General features: G+C 36.8%; 2 protein-coding genes and 1 pseudogene across 2 annotated transcripts; all 3 read right to left on the bottom strand.

Moving 5' to 3' along the window:
* Positions 1-721: 721 nt before the first annotated feature.
* Positions 722-3,531, bottom strand: LOC137713657 (putative phospholipid hydroperoxide glutathione peroxidase). Its single transcript, XM_068452984.2, has 6 exons — positions 3,386-3,531; positions 2,625-2,701; positions 2,476-2,537; positions 2,092-2,210; positions 1,041-1,208; positions 722-923 (listed from the first exon to the last, which is right to left on the bottom strand). The coding sequence occupies exons 1-6, from the start codon at positions 3,434-3,436 to the stop codon at positions 891-893; spliced, it is 510 nt and encodes a 169-aa protein (XP_068309085.2). The 5' UTR covers positions 3,437-3,531; the 3' UTR covers positions 722-890.
* A 2,290-nt stretch (positions 3,532-5,821) lies between these two features.
* LOC137713288 (putative phospholipid hydroperoxide glutathione peroxidase 6, mitochondrial) lies at positions 5,822-8,077 on the bottom strand. The gene is made up of 6 exons (XM_068452577.2): positions 7,818-8,077; positions 6,913-6,989; positions 6,669-6,730; positions 6,420-6,538; positions 6,140-6,307; positions 5,822-6,045 (listed from the first exon to the last, which is right to left on the bottom strand). Exons 1-6 carry the CDS (start codon positions 7,863-7,865, stop codon positions 6,013-6,015), a joined length of 507 nt encoding a protein of 168 aa, XP_068308678.2. The 5' UTR covers positions 7,866-8,077; the 3' UTR covers positions 5,822-6,012.
* Positions 8,078-16,164: 8,087 nt separating this feature from the next.
* LOC137712474 (xyloglucan-specific galacturonosyltransferase 1 pseudogene) lies at positions 16,165-17,904 on the bottom strand (annotated as a pseudogene).
* Between the last annotated feature and the right edge of the window lie 8,273 nt (positions 17,905-26,177).

Genomic DNA, 26,177 nt, shown 5'->3' on the forward strand with positions numbered 1-26,177 from the left:
TTGGCAAGATGGGTGTTCTTGACATTCACACTCCACCTTAAGGGAAAGTATTGGAAGACAATATCGTTTAGGATACTTGATTGATTCTCCTTGATCATAGGAGCATATTTGATCCATGTAAATCAATGTAAATTATATTCTATTTCCTTCCTAGAATATGCCACCTTGTATTATATAAGTCTTGTGTTCTATTGTAAAGAAAATAATGAAAAATATTCAAAAGTTTCTTCCCAGACTTCATATTCCTAGAACCCTAGCTGAGTTACTTTTCAACAATACATGGTTGGATTGTTGAAAAACAATGTGAAGTTGGCTCTACAAGGGTAACCGTTATATTGTTTCCAGTTATGATGATTTGGTAGAGATGGTTTTTGAGAGAGACAAGATATGCAGTGGAATCCTTAAGTACAATGCGAAGTTGGCTCTACAAGGTTGTTCCTCAAATAAGGTTACTTAGATGATCCCTTAACTAAAATCTCACTCCAATGAGAAATATATATCCTCAATGTTTTTATTGTACTCACCATGATGCGAGGTCACGCAATGAGTGCTAACATGAAAGATATATCTCGTGGAAAAAGAGACAGCTAAGTCTTTTCCCTATACATCAATCTGTGATCAAAATAACAAACATATCCAGATTAGGAAAGATGATTGAATCCTGACTGCCAATTAAAACATTTTCCATCATCCCACAAGGAACATAAATGGTTTAATCAAGTTTAAGAAACAAGCAGGGATTGCAACTGCTTAATGTTTTATTAATTAGCACCATGCCTCCATCCTTAACAAGCCTTCTGATATAATATACATACACAAAGCAAGCTTGAACTTTTATTCCAGTGTACGCAAAAGGAAAGCATATGTTGAAATCTTCACATCTGAGCTACTTACGCGATTCCCAACAGCGTCTTGATGTCACGCTGTGGAAAATGTATGTCAAAAGGCTAGAAAAATTGACAAATCTATTGATGAGTCGAGATGATCAATCACAGTAAACAACAGAGGCAGCATAACATGATTAAATTTGAGAAACAGACCTCGATGCTAAGGGGGGGTGTGCTTGGATAATAGCGGTGAGACGCTTCTCCTTCTTTGTCAACTAGAAACTTGGTAAAGTTCCACTGAATATCGTCTCCAAAGAATCCCCACATGCCTTCCTTCAAGAACTTGTACACTGGAGCAGTATTATCTCCGTTTACTTCAATCTAACACAAGAACAAGGGCGGATTCAGAAAGAAAGATCTAACATTATTGCAATACCACAAGGTTCTAAAGACGCTAGGTGCTAGTTGGGCGGCGGGCTGGGGCCTAGCGCTTAGGCGGCTAGGTAGGGTCTAGGTGGGCGCCTAGGTGGACTAGGCAGATTTAAGTAAATATATTATATTTCATGTAAATAAGTGTCTGTTTATACTTAAAATATATATAATTTCATCATAAACTACAAAATAGAGTGACATATATATTATGAAGTATTGGAACATAATGAAAACATGGGGAACAAACATATAATGAGTATTTATTTAACCATTCAGCAAGTCTTTTATAATTTACTGAAAAAAATAAAAAAATAAAATGAAAGTTATCTATTTTCTATCTAAGTGAGTCGCAACCTAAGTGGGTGCCTAGGCGGGTCTGGTGGCCTAGGTGGGTGCCTACATGGTCTATGCAGGTGCCTCATCAAGTCTAAGTGCCTTATCTTAATTTTCAAATGCCTAGACATTAATCGGGATGGTGGCCAGTCGCCTAGCGCCTAGGCGGGGATTTTTAGAACAGTGCAATACCATCCTAGCTCTCAGATGCAGTTGAAATATCCGTAGGGAAAAACGCATGTGAAAGTTCTAATTTGCAAGAGTTCAAATAGAATTAAAATGAGCACTCATTACTCATTAGATAGGTTTTTTTTTTAAAACTTCAGCTATTAAGGTTTCAATAGCCTAAATGTATCGACTTTAAAATCCTTGAAAGTTGGAACTTAAACTTGTAGACACAAAGATCTTCAACCACCATCCGCTCTTCATCGTTTTACGAACGTGAGCTAATGGAAAATTAGAAACTACCATACAACATAATCTACTTTTCTGGATCTACCTTGTCAAAAATGGGAAACTCCGATTTGAACCGAGTGCAGACAAAATCTTCAATCTCTTTGTTACTTCCTGGTTCCTGATCACCAAACTGGTTGCACGGAAATGCCAGAATCTCAAAGCCTGTATCAACCTCGTAATATATCATACAAAGGTGAAAAGTAATGGAAAAAGGTAGAATTTCAACAAAATTTTTGAGGGAATTCATGTTTTTCTAACAAAAATTCGATCATTGCATATGCAATATATTAATTCGAAAGTTTTCGAACAAGCAGCAGATTAGCATGTATCACAGAGGGGCAGTCAGAACTCAACTTGTAGGAGAAGTAACTACATAGATATCAGCTCAAGAACATGTAAGAAAACCATACAAGTTCAAAATGCAAACCTTGATCTTTATACTTTCGATACAGTTCATTCAGCTCATCGTAATTTGAGTTGGTCAGTCCACTGCCGGGAAAATCATTGAAAAAAGAGCAATGAATCAAAGAATAAAATGAAAAAAACACGGCTATGAAAACAAGGGGGTGTATATACCATTTGGAAGCAACATTGATGACCAGCAGAACTTTTCCCTTGTAAATGCTAAGATCGACATCATTTCCCTTAACATCCTGCACTTACACAAATTAAAACCCCATCACAAGAAGTACAAGATCAAGACAAACAAATCACATTTCTCAGCTGAATCTCCAACAAAGGTTCAATACAAATAACATTTCTTCTGTTCCCAATATATATTTGTTTAAACTTTTAACCTTTCAGGTATGATTTTTTTTCTTGTCATCCGAACAGGTGAAGGTAAATTCTCAAGACATGCCAAAAATAAATACCGAATTCCCATATGCTTATTGTTTTGATTGTGAATACATTCAACATAATCACTTTATTCAAGAAACTACTGATCTTCTGCAAGTGGTAGATTACCGGGTGGATTGACCTGGTGCTTAGGCTGTTCATCTTTAATCAACTGCGTCTCGAAGTTCAAATCACATAATTACTTTACTCAAGAAACTACTGATCTTTGCAAGTGGTTCATTACCGGGTGAATTGACCGGGTGATTAGGCCATTCAACTTTAATCAACTACGTCTCGACGTTCAAACCATCCCCCTCCCCCTCCCCCTCCCCCTCCTCCTCCTCCTCCTCCTCCTCCTCCTCCTCCTCTTCCCCTCCCCCCTTAATGTATTTAGACTAGAGTAGTTATATCGCTCATATTATGCAAAAAGAAATAAACCAACAATCTGCAACAAATTAAGAAAATTAATCATAAAGTAATTGAGGATAGAAAGGATTTACCTTGACAGTGAAGTCATAAAATGATCCAGGGGGTGGGCTAAGACTAGCCATTCTTTTCTCTTTTTTTTTTTTTTTTTTTTTTTTTTTCTGTCTCAATTATTTGTCAAGCTAAAGCTCTCAGCTACCAGACCAACTATGAGCTGTATACTATAGATAGGAAACTCAGATAGTGAACCATTTAGTAGTCTGCCTTGTTTGACTTGGGTAGCTCCAATATTGATTGATTCGTCCATGGTTGTTGTCTTAAAGCAAATTCTGCATCCTGGAAGATACTAATTAAATTTAATATGGTTTAATTTCTTTGATTGATTCCTACTATAATACAATTGATACAAAGCATGAAATTAATATCTGGCTATTGATACAATTAACACTAAGTGAGAAGGTAATCATTCCGACATATTTGCTCAAATTAACGTTGATTGGATTCTAATCTAAGCATGTTGACTTTCTCAACAATACTGCTGAGGGTCTATTGGACCAAACTTTCTAATTCATGATTTGGGAAAACTTCTATAGAAAACATATGAGGAACTCCAAGCTCCCTAAACAATGCTAGGTTGTTCATGTATATTAGGGTTTAGTGCACTTCAACGGACGTTGAGTTAAAAAACAAGATATTTATTTACGGTCTTCTATGTGGCACAGGTTGAAGCTTGTTTTTCCTATTCTGAATAATAATAGTCGTTGGGTTATTGGTGATGGGAAGTCAGTTTCCTTTTGGTTCGACAAATGGTTGGATAACCTGATTAATGGCCCTTCATTATCTTCGTTCATTTCACCTACAATTCTTTCTAGGGCTTCAAAAGTGATTGAAGCACAAAGTTGGTCTTTGCCAGATTATTTTGTAAATTTATTCCCTTTTGTAGTGCAGCAGATTCTATGTCTACCTTTGCCTTTAAATATAAAGGATGACAAATTGATTTGGGAGCCTACATCTACTAGGAAATTTTCCTTTTCTTTTGCCTATCATGTTATTCTACAAAAACATGGTGATTGTGCTTGGGCTAAGGTTATTTAGTGACATTTTATCCCACCTCGACCGTCTATTTTGGCTTGGCAGCTTCTTCATGATAAACTTCTTACTGAAGGTGCACTTCAACGACGTGGTATTTCTTTAGCGTCCATTTGTTGTTTATGTCTTAATCTGAGGAATCTATTGTAATCTTGTCTTCGATTGTTGGATATCTAGGCAGCTTTGGAGGTGGTTAAGCATGTCAATTCGGTACCTCTTTATCTTTTTTAGATTCTTTGGTTGTTTTTGGCATGCCTACGTACGTAAGCCATTTTCCCAACAGTTGGACAATCTCTGGGATTTTGCGGGTCTTTCTACTATTTAGGCTATTTGGAACGCTCGAAAGAAGTTTATTTTTAAGGGTCGCCCAATCTATTTTCGTCGTCTTTGCATGTCTATCAATTATGGGGTCATTCATGGTGGGAAGTTTATTCCGGGTTATTCTTATAGTTTTGACACTTGTAACATTTCTTCTTTGGGGATCTAGCCTATCCCTTGTAAGGCACCAATAATTTTTCATGTGCTTTGGTCTTCTTCTTGGTTCCTTGGATTAGACTTAATACAGATTGTTTGTCCATAGGAAATCCCGATCCTGCTACTTCTGGAGGAGTTTTCAGGGATTTCCATGGTCAATTTCTTGGTGGTTTCTGCCAAGGGATTGGCCATTGCAACTCTTTCTTTGCAGAATTATTAGCAATTATGATTGGTGTAGAGTTTGCATATTAGCGGGGTCGGCATTGTCTTTGGTTGGAAAGTGATTATTCTATTGTTATTTCTGCTTTCCAATCGATTGATTTTGATCCTCCTTGGCCTTTTTGTACACAATGGTCTATTTGTTTGGACCGCATTCGGAATATGACTTTCTAGGTCTCTCACATATATCGCGAAGGAAATGTTGTTGCAAACAATTTTGCTAAGATTGTCTTGTCTTCGCCAACTTTGGTATGCCATAATTCCCTTCCGTTGGCAGCTCATGCTACTTTGTTTTCAGACTGTGCTTGCTTTCTTGGCTATCACTAAATTAATTTGCATATCAGCATACATGTTTGACTCGCTTTTTTTTGTCTTTTTTTTTTCTCTCAACCTTGTGATGTTTCTTAACTTGTTTTGTAGGTTTAAACTTTTATGTTTGCCATTAAAGGGGTTAAATTTCATGCCCCCCGTCTTTTCTTGTATCTTATTGTTTTCGTTTCTAGAAAGGTAAGATTTATGTCCCTCTTCTTTTTCATATTTTTTTTTTTATCATTTTTTCTTGTATTATGAGTAACTTCGTTTTTGTTATCAATAAAATTACATTTGTACCGTCAAGGTTTTCTAAAGACATATATATATATATATATATATATATATATATATATATATATATATATATATGTAGTGCTTGATTTGACTAGCCTAACCTCAAATCTTGAAGCTAAAACTTGAAAACACAGACCCTCAACTGGTCTGAATTCCGACTGTTTTTTTTAAGTTATACTTCCTTGAAACATCAACAGAGTGCAACCCTTACAAAATGTTGAACAATACAAAGAGATGCATTCTTATTACAGCAAGTGCCTTTTATTCCTCAACTAATTTACTCCCTCTCATTTCTTCATAGAGAGCTGCCTGTTCATGCGACCCCCAACAGTTTCTTTACATCCTTCTGCAAAACAAAAAGGAGACAACAAACCGCAATTTCATTATCCTAATTCACTTTTTCAGTTCAATGCAATTGTCATGAATGTATGATTTCTTACCTCAATGCTAAGAGGAGAAGTTGTAGGAGCATAACGGTCAACGACTTTCCCTTCTTTGTCAACCAGGAACTTGGAGAAGTTCCACTTGATGTTGTCGCCAAAGAGTCCACCTTTGCTCGACTTCAAGTACTTGTAAATTGGAGCAGCTTTCTCACCATTCACATCCACCTAAAATTGGTTGTTTGTAAATCTCCAGCTCTAGAAAATAACACAACTCCATGAAAAGAAGACGCTTTCGCTGTTTGTTCATATTGGAAATGACATCCTAAGAAACTCTTACCTTATCAAAGATGGGATACTCGGCCTTAAAGCGAGTGCAAGCAAACTCTACAATCTCATCATTTGTCCCCGGCTCCTGAGCTCCAAACTGATTGCACGGGAATGCCAAGATTTCCAATCCTGCAAGGCAACAGAAGCAAGTGTGAGCTACAAGCCTACAAGGCAACCAAACGATAGGGAGTTTCTATGAAAACAGCCATGGGGTGAAGTACAAACATGCATACGTAATAAAAGATTCACAAAAGCAGACCTTGAGTTTTGTATTTTTCATACAACTGAGCTAGCTCTGTGTAGTTTGAATTAGTCAAGCCACTGCATCAAAATTAAATAGCAAACTATAATAAGCTCACACTTCAGACAAAGACAAACAACGTTGGCTGATAATGCATCCCATTTTATGAGAATATAACCATCCTTATCAGATTTTCTTTCTTTTAGTATTTTTGTATGTAATGCACGTAAAAACTCGAAAGAAAATAGAAGATATTGCGTACCACTGCGACGCGACGTTGACGATCATCAGGACCTTCCCTTTGTAGGTGCTAAGATCAACATGGTTACCCTTGGCATCCTGCGAGTAAACGGACACATTATATGTATTCAATTATTGGATTCGGGATGAAGTTTGGTTTAGATTTGCTAACCTGCAGCCCCTATACCACATCACCTTGCAATTTTTGGGGATCAAAACTGAAATAAGCTACAGTGGTTGGCTCCAAAGGGTCAATCCAAAACTACTAAAATTTCAATTACAAGGAAGATAATTAGAACTCAAATTCCTTTCTGTTTGGTTTTATTATTAAAAGCATATTCTACAATAAACTACACTAAGAGAGACTGGGGATGGTTTGATCACGGGACCCAGTAGATTGAAGAGGAAGGCCGACAAGGGCTATCCACCCCTTACAATTAGAACCCAAATTCTAACCTGCTAAATTAAACGCAAATTAAATTAAAGCATGGACATTATCATAAACTACCCAAATTCTAACAAACTGGGGAAAACCCAAGCATTCCTGACATCAGTTTTTCTTTTTAACAACACTATTTTCGAAACGGTAACGCCAGAAAACTAAAATTTTAAATCAAATTTGCAAACCAAACGGTGTGTCACTACGTTAATTAATACTTGTTATAATCCATATTTAAATTTAAATTTACAAACTAAATGATGCGTGTCATCCAGAGAATATAAGCACGTTAATCAACACTTACGTAATAATCTAACCATCTACCTCTAAGTTATTTATTTTACAAAATTTAATTTAAAAATTTGATCCCCTAACATTTTCATTTTCAAAATTTAATGAACTATACGCAAAAACCCAGCTTCTAACCAAACAAAAATCCCCAATCTCAATTGAAAAATGAAAATAATCAAAATTCGTGAAAAGCCAACCTTGACAGTGAAGTCGTGGATGGATTTACTCTCGGACTGGCTAGCCATTGTACGATTCAATCGGAAGGTTGACGAAACCGGGCTCTACCTTGATCGACGGCGAAAGCAGCGAAATCTGCGACAACCGCAAAAGGGTCTGCCGGGAATCGGCCGAGAAGTGCTTTTGCAGAAGCTGAGAAGCAGATGAAGTGGTGACGGTGAGATTTCGTCGGAAGAGAAAGCGAGTAGTAGCACAGAGCATACGGGGACTCAAAGCAGAGAATCGGCTATTAACTAAAGGAGTGGAATGTGATGATTTGCGGGCCCACACGTGGAGGGATACTAGATTGACACGTAGGCGCTTTCGTAATCCCACACGTGGAAGTGTAATGACAAACACTTTGTGTTGTCTTGGAAGTGGGGAAAATGGACGGGTTGACCGTCGATGGTCGGACAAACTTTGTTTGATCATTTATAATTTTTCTCTGTACCAAACATAAATTTTATATTTGAATTGTTTATTTTATCATATTGCAAAATTACCATCAAATACAAAATGAAATTAACAATAAATTTAAAATTTATCAATAAATTCACATTCAATAATCAAACCCTACTATCACACAATCTTTATCCTATGTTCCTTCTGACTTAGATCCTAAGAGCAATCATAAAACCTACCATCACCCAATAATCAAACCCGATTGCTTTTGTTTCCTCTTTAGCTTCATGTTAACTCGATCAGCAAGAGCAATAATTACAAGCCATATCATCACAAGAAACAAAAAGAGTAAAAAGCTTTCAACACATCGAAATGTGTTTCATGTCATTACCAGCGCTTGCTTAAGGAACTCATCTCGTAATTGGTTAAGTTCTACTTCCAATTCAACTAGGTATGCCTGTAAAAGCAACACATATCACTCCAATAAAATTACCGCCATGATCCTTCAAGAAAATGTGATGAGAAATTCTACTGAAATTTACTTTCATTAAGGTGTCCACATAATTTTACATGATTCAAACTCCAAAAGCACTAGTTCAACTGCTTGCCTAACTGCTACTGAACTGTTTAATCTTGAATTAGAAATGCATCACTCAATTTCGCAAATCACATTCAGATTAACTACCTGGACTACTCCATTAAGAGCTTGGCAAATATCATTCCCTAGCAGCCTTGCACTATAAACTGGCAACGTTGAAAAAGTTGTAAAACAAATTGATACTACTGATCAATCCATCTATAACAATTGGTTGCCATGACAAATAAAACAATAGGCTTAAAGAGAGATTGATTATTTAAGAATGAATTTATATATTGAATTGGGTTTATGGGGTAGTTTAGGTAGTAAATTTGGGTTTAAAGAGAGATTTATTCTTTAATTAGAACTAATATGGGTGTAGAGAGTAAGTTGGGTGTAAAAAGAAGTTATATGAGTTCAAATAAAATTTCCCTAAACCAAACGGGATGTGTGGTGGAAGGTGTGAATAATGCGAACACGAATTTTTTGTTTTTATAAAAAAAGGGGTGTGAATAATGTGAACGTAATTATATTTAACATAATGTAATTGTGTTTTAGAAGATCTTTCTTATTACACTTTGTATTACTTGGAAAGCAGGTTTTATCTCCGTCTTATTAGTTATTACTAAATAAAGGCACAAGGTCTGAAGAATAACACACAAATTCTTAAAATAGGTCACAACACGTTATTATCACGCTTTTGACATTGCAGTAAAGAGAAGTTGTTCATCTTTAATCAGGGGATATTCCGTTTCAATCATTATTATTACGAATATACTTTTTTATTTTATTGAATTCATATGCTTCTATTAATTTTTTATTTTTATTTTTTGTGTGTGTTGAACAGGATACAACACTCTGAAAATGGAAATCCAAAATTGAAGGACGAACTCCTACAAATCCTTCACAATATTTATCATCTCAATCTAGGTTCTTCTAAAACACGGGTCTTGATTGTTGATATTTTTTTAGCCTGATTGCATGAACCATTACATAATGCATGAACCCGATTTTTCGCGTTACGAATTATAGATCATGCTACAATTGTGTTTTCTTTTATTCATAGCATAAATTGTATATTATGTAAATTTTTTTTTAACAACTAATATTATCTACACTAAAGGGGGGGGAGTAGGCTAAGCCTTATAATAGGCTAGCAATAATGTGGTTCAAATTCAATTTTGGCGAGAATCAAACCTAAGACCTCTTGCTTACAAGTGAAGAGAAATACCATTAGGTCGTGGAATTAAGTGGTTGTATACTATGTAAATTGTGTAAATTGAATATGTGTGAATAAACATAGAAAAAAGGAAAGAAAAAACATAAAAACAAAGGGAGTTGTGATGGGCCTTGCAACATGAAAATTTTAGGCTACGTCTAGAATTAAGATCCAGCGCTTGAGCATGCAGCTCACGCTGGAGCTGCGCCACCGAGCTCCCTGATGACTCAAGCAACTTCCTCTGACGACCTACAAGTCATCTTTCATCTTTGGGGAGACGTTTCCATCATGGAAAGATAAGATTCCAGACGAATCTTGCAAGGATTCAACTTTGAAACTCGACCCACAGTCGAGACACCTTTGTCGAAAAACTCGACCCACAGCAGGTTCTTCTCAACATCCATCGATAAGTGCAAACCATTCTTCACCGCGATAGAAAAGAGTAAAGGCCTGCTTTGGACAAATGAGTGTGAAGATGCCTTTACGAACCTAAAAGAGTACATATCCAAACCCCGCGGAGAAGATTTGTACCTATACCTGGCAGTATCAGACAGCGCAGTAAGCACGACTCTTATTCGAGAAGACTCGAGGGAGCAGAAACCTGTGTACTACATGTTAAAAGCTCTTCTCGAACCAGAGGCAAGATACCAAGAAAATGGAAAAATTCATCCTTGCACTAGTGACTGTGGCCATAAAGCTTCAACCATACTTCCAATCGTTCAGAGTAATCTACATGACAGAGTATCTGCTACAATCCATCTTGCACAACCCCGATGCATCATCCAGAGTTAGCAAGTGGGCCATTGAGTTAGGAAAACATGAAACCATTTACTGCCCCAAGACTTCAATAAAGCATAAGCACTAGAGGAAGTCGAGTTCACTTCGGCTGCACAAGATGTTACAGACTCGGACAACCTCTTCACTTTGGCAGCATAAGATGTCACAGACTCGGACGAACCCTCAATCCCCAACTAGCTCTGGCTTGCGCTCACCCATACTCACCATCTTGCTACCATATCTAATTTTGCACTCCTATCTTGCCCCAAATCTCATGCTCAATCACTCTCTTGTATGTCAAAACTTCCCTTTGCTACAGATCTCTTCACCTCGCGCCCTCTCTTCCTTAGCTATCTTAGACATTCCTTGGCGTGCTGCAGATTCATTGCTTGATGGATTTGGGATCTTAAATCGTATTGTATCCACTTGTCGACTGATTATGTGCGTGACTATGTCCCCATTTTTATATATTCACTTTTTCTTTTTCTTCTGACTTGTTTCAATAATGACGGTGTTTTTTTTTTTTAATAGCAATAGTTAGGGGTGGGTTCGGTATGGTTACCGTACCAAAACTCTCGTACCAATTACCGTACCAAATTTTTAGTTTAGCAAAATCTATTACCATTATCTTACCAAACTTTTAGTATACCGAAGTTTGGTATTGCCAAATAGTTCAGTTAGCATGATATGGCAATGGTAATTGCCACTTTGTTTTGGACAAAATCTTTTTTTTTTTTTAACCCAATTCAAGGGCAAAACATTTTTTTGTACCTTAATCTCATACATTGTAGCCCAAATTCATCTGTTAATTATTATTCAGAATTCACACATACAATAATTCAAATGAAGCATCAAGATTCATGATGAAAATTAAGCTTACAATCGAAATAGAAGTTACGAACCAAAATAAATAGAAGTTAAAGTTTCAAACCAAATGAAAATTGGAACTAAACTTCAAAAAGTAAAATCCATTGATCAATTATTCAAGTTTGAGATGTCGAAGCTTTTGGAGGAGGCATTGAACTTGTAGAAGATTGAGCTTGTGTTAAGCCTATCACTAGTACACATTAGTTCCTCTATCATTTTAGGAGTCAACGGTAGAAGTGAGGATTGCAAATATATTCTTGGCTATTTCTGAAATAATTGGGAACTATTTTTTGTTTGATTTCTACCAACTCAAGAGATCAAAGCCACCAACAACAATGCTAATATAAGGAGCGGTGAAGTACTTATCAACTTCATCGGATATCTCCAAAAGGTGTTGCTCCCTCCTTTCTTGTATAAGCTCCTTCATCATTTCAATTTTGTTCTCATCACCCCCACGAGCTTGAATTATGAACTCCACATTTAGTTCCACATCTTCCAGAGAAGCCCCAGTGGTAGTAAAAGAACCCATCCTAAACTCATTATACAAATCAAGCAATCATTTTTTAATCTCCTAAACTCATCATACAAATCAAGCAATGGAATATTATAAATATGTGTTAATATAATTATATATTATATAATCTATAAATTATATATTATATTTATATTTTTGGTACAGTATGGTACAATACTGTACCATTACCAATTGGCACAAAATCGGTATGGCACGGTTGGCAATTCGGTTGGCACGACAATTTGGCAAAAAAATCTACCCCTACTTATTACAATAAATAAAGGCACAAGGTCTGAAGAATAACGCACATAAATTCTTAAAATAGGTCACAACATGTTATCATCACGATTTTGACGCTGCACTAAAGAGAAGTTGTCCATCTTTAATCAGGGGACATTCTGTTTCAATAATTATTGTTATGATGAAACTTTTTTATTTTATTGAATTCATATACTTTTATTGATATTTTTAATTTTTTTTAATTTTTTTTGTGTTGAACATGGTACAACACTTTGAAAATGGAAATCCAAAATTGAAGGAAGAACTCCTACAAATTCCTTCACAATATTCATCATCGCAATCCAGGTTCTTTTAAAACACGGGTCTTGATTGTCGATATTTTTTTAGCCTGATTGCATGAACCATTACATAATGCATGAACTTGGCTTTTCACGTTACGAATTATAGATTTTGCTTAAGTTGTGTTTTCTTTTATTCATAGCATAAATTGTATATTACGTAAATTTTTTTTTTTTTTTAACAACTAATATTATCTACACTAAGGGGTAAAGGAGTAGGCTAAGCTTCACAATGGGCTATCAATAATGTGGTTCAAATTCAGCTTTGGCAAGAATCAGACCTAAGACCTTTTACTTACAAGTGAAGAGGAATACCACTAGACCGTGAAACTATGTGGTGGTATACTATGTAAATTATGTAAATTGAATATGTGTGGATAAGCACAAAAAAAAAAAAAAAAAAAAAAGGAGTTGTGATGGGCCTTGCAACATGAAAAATTTAGGATAGGTCTTGACCTAAAATCCAGCGCTTGAGCATGCAGCTCACGCTGGAGTTGCAACACCGAGCTCCCTGATGACTCATGCAACTTCCTCTGACGACCTGCAAGTCATCTTTCATCTTCGAGGAAACGTTTCCATCATGGAACGATAAGATTCCAGACGAATCTTGCAAGGATTCGAACTTTGAAACTTGACCCACAGTCGAGACACCTTTGTCGAAAAACTCGACCCACAACAGGTTCTCCTCAAGATCCACTGATCAGTGCAAACCATTCTTCACGGCGACAGAAAAGAGTAAAGGCCTGCTTTGGACGGATAAGTGTGAAGATGCCTTTACGAAGCTAAAAGAGTACCTATCCAAACCCCCGTTACCATCAAAATTGGAAGATGGAAAAGATTTGTACCTAATCCTGTCAGTATCAGACTGCGCAGTAAGCACGGCTCCTATTCGAGAAGACTTGAGGGAGCAGAAACCTGTGTTCTACATGTCAAAAGCTCTTCTCGAACCAGAGACAGGATACCAAGAAAATGGAAAAATTCATACTTGCACTGTTGACTGTGACCATAAAGCTTCGACCATACTCCCAATCGTTCAGAGTAATCTACATGACGGAGTACCTGCTACAATCCATCTTGCACAATCCCGATGCATCATCCAGAGTTAGCAAGTGGGCCATTGAGTTAGGACAACATGAAACCATTTACTGCCCCAAGACTTCGATCAAAGCACAAGCACTAGAGGAAGTCGAGTTCACTTTGGCTGCACAAGATGTTACAGACTCGGACAATCTCCTCACTTTGGCAGCACAAGATGTCACAGACTCGAACGAACCCTCCATCCCCAACTAGCTCTGGCTTGCGCTCACCCATATTCACCATCCTGCTACCATATCTAATTTTGCACTCTTATCTTGCCCCAAATCTCATGCTCAATCACTCTCTTGTTATATGCGTGACTATGTCCCCATTTTTATATAATCACTTTTTCTGTTTCTTCTGACTTGTTTCAACGATGACGGTGTTTTTTTTTTTACAGCAATAGTGGCAACGACGACATTTGTGTCGGTGTACGGTTTGATGTTAGAGCTTCATGTATTTTGGACTTCAAACTTGGTTTTGAATTGGTATATCTTTCTTTTTCTTATTTGTATTTGGGCCCTTTTAAGTTGTTAAATGAAAATGAGTTTATGTATAGAGACAAAAACTTTCACTATATATCAAGGAATTGCACTAGTTTTTAAACATGTTAAGGAGAGACAAAAACATAAAAAGCTTAGTCCAAAAACATGGAAACAATTTTTTAAAATACCAACTATACCCCTAAGGCTTTAAAGCCCTTAATAGAACACATCCCTCACAACTTAAACAAAATTAATATGTGACATAAGCTCGACCCATCCTTGACTATTTCTACAGAATCAATTTTGAAACTATAAATAGAATTAGTTTGTATGCTTTATTACTAGAATCAATTCAACTTATCCTCGACCATTTTTGCAGAATCAATTCAATCAGTCATCGATCATTTTTGCAGAATCAGTTCAATCCGCCCTCGACCGTTTTTGTAGAATCAGTTCAACCTATCATCGACCATTTTTGCATAATCAGTTCAACCCGTTTTCAAGCATTTTTTGCATAATTAGTTTTGAATACATGCAGAATCAATTTTGTATACTTTTTTAGTAGTATCAGTTTGTATATTTTTAATAGAATTAGTTTATAACAACATAATATTGACATGATTTAGAGAGGGAACAATGTTAGGGAAAGGGTTCATTTCTTCCTGTTGTGACTCTATCAAACCTAAGATACATGGAGAACAATTTCTATGGACCAAGCTTACCGCGATGTAGCGTTTTGGTTAATAATTTCATGTCATATGGAGAAAAACTTATATATGACATGATATTTTGGCCCAAGACCCTACAATGACAGTAAACTGTCCCATGTAAGTCATTCTCTTTAATATGAACCATAATCTTAATACGTCATGAGAAAAAGAAAAGGGCCAAATTATAGTTTTAGTCCTTGTAGTTTGGTAAAATTTGACTTTAGGTCATATAGTTTCAATTGTCGTAATTTAACTATTGCAATTCAAGAACAATGGCTTGTTTCCTTGAATTTTTTGCCCAATTAAAATAGTACCGTGAATGCAATGTGGGAGATGTCGTACAATTCCATAAACTCCATCTTCCACTTACGTCCTGAATCCTGGTTCCATAAAAAGAAAAATCTTTGATGAATCCAAGCCCCTTTTACTTAAATTTCAACATGTAGTAAACTTCCAGACTAAAATTGTGGCAATTAAAATTACAGGCCAGAGTGGAACTTTATCTCTACTACAAACAAACATCAAAACCGCAACACTTGCCGTTTATGACTTGGAGAATGGGATGGTAAGCTGGGTAGAGGCCGTAGATTCATAAGTTCATTCATTCATTTGAATAATCAAATTGAATAATTAAATGAAACCAATATTTTTTGAAGAGAGAAGGAGAGAGAAGGGAGCAACATATGAAGAGATAGAAGTGCGAAAAGGACTTTTCCACAAGAAGGGGTAATTTTGTAACTTACACTTCAGAGAAAAAAAAAGAGTCAATGATGTCATCTTTTACATGTATTAGTTTTTGCCTCTTATTGAAATGTTTAAAAAGTGTTGTCTCAATATACAAGTAAGTATTAATTATTAAAAGTAAACCCTATTGTAATTACTTCTAATGAAATGCGTTTTTATTAAAAAAATGTATGTGCCAATAATTACAAAGTTAAATAAAACAATATGAACTGTTTTTGTGCTCCTCAAATTTTCATTTCCCTCCCCACATTGCATTGTTTACAAATTCAAAGGTGAGACCAAAAACTAAAAACGAAAAAAAAAAAAAAGGAAAAAAAGAAAAGAAAGAAAAGAAAGAAAGAACAGACAAAAAAATTAAATAAAATATGTATCCTCAAACTATACTTCTGATTTCAATTTGGTCACCCTCTCCATGAGATTAGTCATTGTGATGGAAAATGCATCCTCAAACATTTCAAATTTTGCATGTGAATCCCCATACACCAAACCCGGCAACAACTCATACACTATAAACCTCCTCATATCATCTCTCTTCTCCTTTGAAATCTTCTTCAGCGTATCAACCACATTCACCTTCATCCCCCTCACTTCCTCTTGGTCCACAAACACAGAATACTTTTCATGATCCTCTGGCAAATGCCACGGATACTGGTAATAAGCGGTAAAGGGATCGAAAAGCACGGGAATGCAGCCCGAAATCAACGAGTCAAATAAGGATTTTCTAGTAGGGCTGTCCCCTGGAGGCTGCAGGCAGAACTCAGACTCCATGAAGAGCTCAATGACTGGCTCTGGCTGATCACATCCGCCCAAACTACAGTCAACAAACCGGCATTGGTTTCCATTTTCGGAAGATGAACTGCACTGTTTGATTAATATAGACCTTATGCTCTCAGCTTGACCAGGCCTTGCTGCACCAGCAAAGCTCACTAACTGTTTTCGGTGTGAGCTTATGATCTTCCATTGCCATGCCATGATGTCATCGTCTGAGCTTGGATGGAAGTATGTTGGGTGTGGAATTCCTATGTCATTTGGCTGCCATGGCTGCCTCTCAATCAAAAGCTTGACGGGGTTTTTCATTTGCTCAATCTCCAAGAATCTAGTTCCCCAAGAGTGGTCCTTTCTCCGAAAATCCCAAGAAATTTTTCCCAACACAATGACATGATCCTTGCCAGAATTCTTAGTCCATGACCTTTGCTTCCGAAGCCATGTTATGAGCTCCAAACTCAACGTGTCTTTCACGTCGCTGGAGACGTTCTTGAAATGCCATCTTAGAATATCCAAACCGCCATAAAATGGAATGTAGAAAAGCTTGGCTTCATCCTCATTGTAAACCCTGCAAGCATGCTTCATAACCCTCTGATGAAAAATTGGCTCCAATGAGTGCTGATGTGTTTGGTACCAACCATTTCCAAATTTTGGAATCGGTTCTCCCATGGCTTCATTTTTTAAGTACTTGCAGAAGTCCATCCATGTAACCATGTCTCTGCACTGACCAATCAAGTCAAAATTAAACTTGGATGGCAAGTTATACACATATACTCCCCTCCCTTCGCACCCGGCTTGCTTCTTATCCGAATTCCATGATCTGTGCAGTCGCATCTGTTCTTCAACTTCCTTCTTTGCGTTCACAACTTCCTCCTCTCGGTCTTTGTTCTCGCCATTCCTCATAATTATTTGATCAGACTCAGCTCCGATAACTTCAGCGGTCTCTCTCACCTTCTTGCCGTTGACAGTCGGTTGAGAAGGACTAGTGGAACCATTGCCGTGGTACAAAGGAAGCGATAAGGGAAGAGGGATGTTTGAACTCTTGTCAAGAGTGTGGAGGTAAATGGAACTTTGATTGATGACAGGAATTGGGATTTCAAACTTGGGTTGGGTTTTACTAGCAGAAAGGCAATAATGGTCATTGAGCTTCCGGGAGGAAACACAAACGTGGACAACGTTGCCGGAGATAATGGTGGTGGAGGAAGACCAGAGGTAGATAAGAAAGAGAAAGAAAACTGCAGCCGGGGCTCGATAGATGAATTTGAACAGAAAAATGAAACAGCTACAGGATTCTTTCGGGGGTGGTTGCTTGGGGACTTTGGGTTTTCTTTTCGCCATGGAAGCACCGACCATTTTTAGAAAGCTTGATGTGTGCACATTGCCCTGCCTCTGGTTTTAAGTTCTTGCGAGGGAAAGGTTGGCTTGTGTTCTTTCAATAATTTTGATGATGGAAGCACGTTTGAGAAGTAGCTTCTGATTTGATTGCACGTTGGAATGCAATGATTCGTTATCTAATACTTAATTCTTTGTATCAGTCATTGTTTTTCCTAATTAAATAAAATATTAAGGTTTGCATTTGACTATAAATCTCAATGATTATATTGCAAGAAAAGTTTAGGAGATGACCTAATGACAGATCTACATGCATGCATAGGGAAACAAACTGTGATGTCAACGTATAAAGATGTAAATTCGCTATTATATACATCTTAATTCTTCTTGTTTACATTTTTATTTTACTCTTTTATATAGGTTTTTACATTCTATTTATGTTTTGTAGGTTGTAACAAGTAAAGAGTGGAAAAAGAGCTAAAAAGAAAGTATTGAGACTAAAAAGGGTTTGCAATTCCATGTCATCAGCACAGCCTCTGCAGATTAGTCGAGTTCGTGGATTAAACTGTACAAACTCGAGAAGAACAAAGAGATGTGCCATATATTCTTGGAAATCTATGGATGTCTATTTTCAGTAGAATTTTATGGTTCGTGAATATCATTTTTCTAAAGGGAGTTATGGCAGCTTTAGTACATGAAGGTCGGGCTATACCTGAATACAAAGTTTTGTACAAATGTGTATCAACGGGGCAGATTAAAGGAGGTTAAAATAGGGTATTCAAGCCTTGGGCTGTGACAAATGAAGGGGGGGGGGGTTATCCTGATCAGTGCAGCAGCAAGGCAGCGTGCAAAAACAGATTAGAAAAAAATAAAATAAAGGAAGGTAGCAGCAGCCACCAAAACAGAGAAGGAACAACCCATGGCATAAGGGAGAAAGAGGAAGGACCAGAGCACTATTTAATTCGTCATCAAAGAGTTTCTTCTTTTCTTTTTTGTTTTTGATACAATTTTGTTACAAGACAATTGGTTGATACTTTAATGGTTAATTTCTATTTTAATTCCAATCTTATTGAGTTATTTTTATGTTTGATCACCATTGAATAACTTTATGATTGAGTTCGTTATATAGGTAAATTTGGATGATCAAGTGATAGGATTTTTACCACATGCAAAAGTAGGGTTAAAATCACTGAAAATACTTGCAAGAATATAAGGTAATTGTAGTATAATTGCTCATGCAAGGTTGTTGTCGCCAAAGATTGTTTGACTAATTCATAATTAAATCAACTCTTAATTAACCATTAAAACAGATTTTTATCAAAGATTTGAGATTTTTGAGTTTGAAAATATTGATTTAACAATTTAAAGAAACCTAGAAGTTAGAAAATAAAGGCAGCAAACAGAAAAACGCTTTTTAATTAAAACAATTTAGGGAAAGACTAGGATTTAGCCGTCACCGTTACGATTCTATGCAATTCTATCAATTACTTATGAATTTCCACAACCATGCTTTGAAGGTTAGGTTTTCCTAACACATATTTTCCTTGTGATGTTCAAGCGAAAACGTATATCTAACATGCAATCCGTCTGTGATGTTCAGATCAAATATAAACATGCAAGACTCATTAAACTTCGTGAAAGCCCTTTGAAAAACCATGCAATCCTTAAGAGCGTGTTGTTCGCCTTAAGTGAACTTACAATTACTAATCACAAGAAGCTCTCCTCAATTTCAGGGTGATGTTCCAACAGAAATTGCATCAAATAACTTGTCTAAATACCCTAATAGTGATCAATCATTAAAATATATAGATAGTTTTAATCGCGGTGATTAATAATTCAAAGCAAGCATGCATCCATTCATAAGCAAATTAATAAAATTAAATATTCATGCTAAGGTTCATGGCCTAACCCTAGCAAAAGGAATTAGTTACGCATAGTCATAATTGAAATCATAGAAAATATTTTTAAGATTAAAAGGAATGAAAACACCTTAAAGTACAAAATCTCCAAGAACCCTAGCAATCACTCTCTGTCTCCAAAAGGTCATAAAAGAAAGCCCCTAAAACTAAGAACGGCCAAGCAATATAATTACTGAGCCATCCACAAACCCTAAAACATAGGTATCTTATTCCAACTAGGAAAGTAAATAATAAAATAAAATACTTAGAAAATAAAGTCCTAATTAAACTAGGAAAAACTGCAAGGGAACTGTCTAGCCACGTTGTAGTCTCAGAAATCCTCCAAATCCGGCCCATAATAGCTTGTTTTGAAGATCGGGATGTTTTGAACACATCTTCGAAAGGCCACGAACCCATCCGAGGTCATCTTGTACTCCAAAAATGCAAATCAATCCCAAAACGTCATTATTCCAGCACTGCGCATTGCTTCTTTATTTTATCGCCAGAAAATAACCGCTTGGTGGAAAAATCTGATATTTTGATACGATCAAGCCAAGTGACTCACGAACGCCTTCCAACTAGAATTACTCCAAAATTCGTCCATTTGATTATGTTTTGCTCCAGACGAAGTCGAAAGTCCTAAATTAGAAATACAATTCAAAGTATCAAAATTCTTCCAAAATATTAACCAAAATATACTAAGAATAGGGTTAAATATATAATATAAAATCCGCTCATCACCAAGTCTTGTGGCTATGCTAAATAACAAGAGAACTAGTTATGGTTCTTGGAATTAACTAGCATGAATAACTGGAATAGACGAATTCACGTGTTTGTCAATTTCCATTGTATTATGCTTTCTCGAAGTGTAACTTAATAGATACCATGCTAAATACTTCGAGAACGAAAAGAGTTAAGAATAGACACCCATACCTAATTTGTTTTTGGGAAATCAACAACTTAAAGAGTAGATACCATGCCTTTAGGTTGACAAACGTGAAACATCTAACTTGTGTATCGATTGCTTAGGCAAAAAAGATTCCTAGCCGTTCAAACATCTTTCAAAACCCTTATTGCCATTTACTTTTATTTATATTGCATTTTTATACTTTTAATTCAAGACAACTCAAACTATTTTGTTAAACCTTTATGTGCATATTGATAGCTTTTGTAAAAGAATTAATTTAAATTGTTTTAGGAATCATAATCTAGATACATATTAGTGCAATCCTCGTGGGAATGATCTACTTGCTTTCTATACTATGTGTCTAGTATTGTGCACTTGCGAGTTTAAAACGTGTAATTAGTAGCTTAAAATTTAAGTCGCTAATTTCATAATAGACTAACAACCACAGTGAACTCAACTCATTCAGAGATGTGATTTACAATGTAATCAAAAATAATATTAGCATGTGGTATAAAGAAGATGTACTGTACTTATTGAACACAAACTTTATAAAGGCAGAACTAACGATCATGGTGAATTCAGTTATTTCAAAGATGTGATTTACAAAGTGATCGAAAAATTATATTATCCTGAGTTTTTAGCAGACAAATAATAGAGAATTCAAGAATTTTCTTGAATTTTTTTTTACTTATTCATGTTCCTACATCATCCCACTAGCGGCCCAAAGGAAGCAAGAAACAGGAAGAAGAACAACAATGTCAACAAATATTAAGTTAGTAAAATGATCCCAGCAGCAAGAAACATTTGAGCTTTAGTTTACAACATACTGTTGGTCCTTGAAGGCAGCCTGCGGAAGAAGTTGATGGGTGCCGATGGTAGCCTATGGCGAAACCTCGGATGCTTCATCATAAAGAACCCGGCCAATGCCGCCACTACCTGGAACGGTGTAACGTGCATCACCAAGGCAGCTATGAGGCAGAATGTGACAAAAAGTGCTGAAGCGCGTGGATCGCGCCAGCTTAACAATGCCTGAAACCGTTCCCCTTGGGTAGCTATATCACCAACAACAGTCTGAATTCTACCAACTACGCTCCTTACGCGATCTTACCTTAGGAGATAATGCTTTGAATTGTGATATATTCTTCTCAATATTACATATCAATTAGGGATCCCACCAAAAATACAAAAGTCAACACTCCCCCCTCAAGTTGATGCATATATGTCGCTCATGCCCAACTTGTGTAAGAAACTTGAAAACTTGTGACTTGAAACAACTTTTGTGAGGATATCTGCCAACTGATCTTCTGTTCTTATTGCCGGTACTTCAATAAATTTTCCTTCCAATTTTTCTTTGATGAAGAACCGGTCAACTTCAACATGCTTTGTTCTATCATGTTGTACTGGATTATGTGCAATATCACGGGAAACTTTATTATCACAAAATAATTTCATGGGCTTATCATGTTGTATACCCAAATCGCGTAGAAGAAGCTTAAGCCACAAAATTTCACAAATCCCCAAAGCCATACCTCTGTATTTGACTTCTGCATTGGAACGGGCAACCACATTTTGTTTCTTACTTCTCCATGTGACCAAGTTACCCCTAACAAATGTAAAGTAACTTGATGTTGAGTGCCTATTGTTAATCGAACCTGCCCAGTTTGCATCAATATAACCTTCAACACTAAGGTGATTATTCCTTTTAAACAAAATTTATTTGCCTAAACTTCCCTTCAAATATCGCAATATTCTCATCACGGCATTCATATGTTGTTCTCTAGGATCATGCATGTATTGACTCACTACGCTCAAGGCATACGCAAGGTCCAGTCTTGTGTGTGCCAAATACATCAAACGACCTACTAACCTTTGGTATCTTCCTTTGTCAAATGGTACTTGATTAGGATTAACACTAAGCTTCAATCCTTCTTCTAATGGTGTAGCTACTGGATGACAAGCTGACATGCCAGTTTCATGCAACAAATCAAAAATATATTTCATCTTAGATAAGAAAATTCTAGAACTGCTTCTTGATACCTCAATCCCTAAAAAATATTTCAGGGATCCAAGGTCCTTCATTTCAAATTCTGTAGACAGGTATCTTTGCCAGGCCACAAGTTCTTCTGGATCATAACCTGTTACCAACATATTGTCTACATACACAATAAGTGCAGTAAGCTTCCCATTCTGTCTTTTCTGGAACAAAGTATGATCAGAGTTACTTTGTCTGTAACCAAATGCTTTCATAGATTTTGTGAATCTTCCAAACCATGCTCGAGGGGACTGCTTCAAGCCATACAAGGATTTCTTCAACTTGCACATTTTTCTTTTGTATTTATCTGGAGCTTTACATCTAGGTGGAAGGTCTATATAAATCTCTTCTGTCAAATCTCTATGCAAGAAGACATTCTTCACATCGAACTGTTGTAAAGGCCAATCAAGATTTGCAGCCAAGGACAACAAAACACGAATTGTGTTGATCTTAGCCATATGAGCAAATGTATCTATATAGTCAATTCCATATTTTTTTTAATGTATCCTTTTGCTACCAGTCTTGCCTTAAAGCGATCCACTGTCTCATCAACTTTATACTTCACAGTATATACCCATTTATATCCCACAAGTTTCTTATCAGTTGTCAAGTCTGTGATATCCCAGGTAGCATTTTTCTTCAAAGACTTCAACTCTTCATTTATTGCTGTTTGCCAATGTGGATCAACTAAAACCTCCTGCACACTATTAGGAATAGATACAGTAAATAATTGATACACAAATGACTTATTTGATTCTGACAGGTGACTAGTAGACACATAATTAGTTAATAGGTATAACACATTGGATTCAGGGTTGAGCTTATTCATTGGATACCTAGTTTTGCATTTAGGGTTAGCTTCATAAGTAGGTTTAGGAATACCTCGGTTTACATGGTAAGGGAGGTGATGTAGCGGTGGTGCATCCGGGATTGGAGGCGATTGGTTATGGTTATTAGGGCTCAAGGGCGACGAGATTGATTATGAGGTAGTTGGCGACACAAGGTTGTCCGCTGGTGAGGAAACTGGCAATGAGCTGTCAGGTGGAGAGGAATGCTGTGAGTTATCTGGTGCAGTCAACTCGTTACTTTGAAAGTTTTCAACATTGTTTCCATGTGAATGATCACCACTTGTCTCCAAGACATTACCACTTGCTTCTAATTCATTCACATTATTATTTTCTTGTGAATGATCACCACTTATTTCCAAGACATCACCACTTAAATCTAAAACATTCACACTATCTGTCTCTGAAATAGGATAATAAAGAGTTTGAACTTCTATTTGATTATCCCCCTGAAGTGAAGACTCGGGATTAGCAAAGTACATATTATTCTCATGAAAGGCAACATCCATAGTAACAAACAACTTTTTCGTCGGAGGGTGATAACAAGGATATCCTTTTTGATTTGAGGCATACCCCACAAACATACACCGTAAGGCCTGAGGTTCAAGCTTACTCCTCTGCTGTTTATGGAGATGAATGAAAGGTCACACAACCAAACACATAAGGTGGAAGATTGGGGACCGCATGAGCATTAACGTGTGAAGAGAGAGCCTGAAGTGGTGTTTGAAAATCAACGAATCGGGATGGAACACGATTAATGAGATATGCAGCTGAGGTGAAGGCTTCTCCCTAATAGGATAATGGGAGACGAGCCTTAAGCAAAGAAGCATGAACAACCTCCAAAAGTTGACGGTTCTTGCGTTCTGCAATCCTATTTTACTACGGAGTATATGGGCATGTGGTTCGATGAACAATGCCATTATGATCAAGAAAGGCATGAAGGTTAGAGTTAACATATTACGGCCATTATCACTCCTGAGAACCTGTATGTGTGACTTATATTGTACTTGTACCATTTTGTAAAACTGTTGAAACAAAGAAGGAACTTCACTTTTGGACTTCATTAAACAGACCCAAGTCATATGTGTGTAATAATCAATAAAATTAACGAACCAATGAGCACCACCAAACGTAGTAGTTTTAGATGGCTCCCAAACATCAGAATGAATTATCATAAATGGAATAAAACTTTTATTCATACTCGACGGAAATGAAGTACGATGACTTTTAGCCATTTCACAAACATCACATTTAAAGCTAAAAACATCATGCTTAACAAATAGGCTAGGAAACAACCTTCGTAAATAGTCGAAAGAAGCATGTCCAAGTCGATGATGTCACAACTAAACGTCTGAAACCTTATCCCTCTCCTCATGTGATCTTTCCACGACAAGAGCTTGAGTCAAATTTCGAGAACTGTTCGATGTTAGCTCTAAGTAGTAGAGTTTTCCCCTCCTAATACCATAACCAATCGTCTTGCGAGTCCGAATATCCTTAAAAACACAAAAGAAATGCCAAAAAATAACAAGGCAATGTAGGACGACAGTTATTTGAGCAACATATAATAAATTATAGTTAAGGGAAGGAACAACAAGTACGGAGTCAAGATTCAGGGTATCAGAGAGGGACACATTACCTTCCCTAATAATAAGGACAATATTACCATTGGTAACACTAACTATAGTATTGGTTGATGGTTTTAACGTTTGTACCTATCTAGAATCACAAGTCATATATTCAGTAGCACTAGAATCAATTGTCCATGTACTATGCGGAAACTTTTAAAGCCTTACCATTATTACCTGTATGGTCAGAATCTACCTTAGCTTTGACAACCAATGCACGCGACTTGAACCTGTCACGATTGGTCCCATAAGTTTGGCCTACCATTAGTCTGGGTGCAACGTGAGTAACTGATTAATAAAGCCCAAGCCCAAAAAAACCACACCCAAGCTTGGCTGCAATCTGGATGGCCGAAGAAGGAAAAAAAAAAGCCTAATAATCAACCAATTCTTTTCTCTCCCGTGGACTTTTGATTCCCCTTTTCTTTTCCTTTTTTTCCTTTTTTTTTCCCTCTATTTATCTTCTTCATTTCTTTAAACAGCAGCAGTGGTGTGGGTGATTCAAGCCTTCACACAGAGAAGACATCAATGACAATAGCAGCAGTTTTCAAAGCGAGTTGTAGCAACGGTGATGGTGGGTTCTTTGGGGTTGACAGAAGTCAGTCAGACAAGATGATTTGAGGCAGGTACAGATCAAATCTCAGGGTTACAGTCGGGTAAGTCGAATCTGGTATAGGAACGACAAATTCGTACTGAGTTCAGGGATTCTGGGCATGATGGGATAGCAGTTGCGGTGGCGTCGTGGTCTAATGTGAAATTAGGTTGGGTTGTAGTGATACGGGGCAGCAAGTCTGGTTTGTCACACAACGAAGTGAATCGATTGGGTAGATTCGGGTCAACAATGACAGCGTCACTTGCTGTTCGTTTCGAATTCAGAGGGGGTAGCAACAACAACAGTCGCTCATTGATTGAGGGATAGCAACGACTATAATCGCTCACTAATCAAGGAAGGCAAACCAAACACGGCTGAGCCGTGATAGTGCTATCCAG

This window comes from Pyrus communis, chromosome 14 (assembly GCF_041283825.1).
Source record: "Pyrus communis isolate YQ-2024b chromosome 14, ASM4128382v1, whole genome shotgun sequence".
NCBI classification, from domain to species: Eukaryota; Viridiplantae; Streptophyta; class Magnoliopsida; order Rosales; family Rosaceae; genus Pyrus; species Pyrus communis.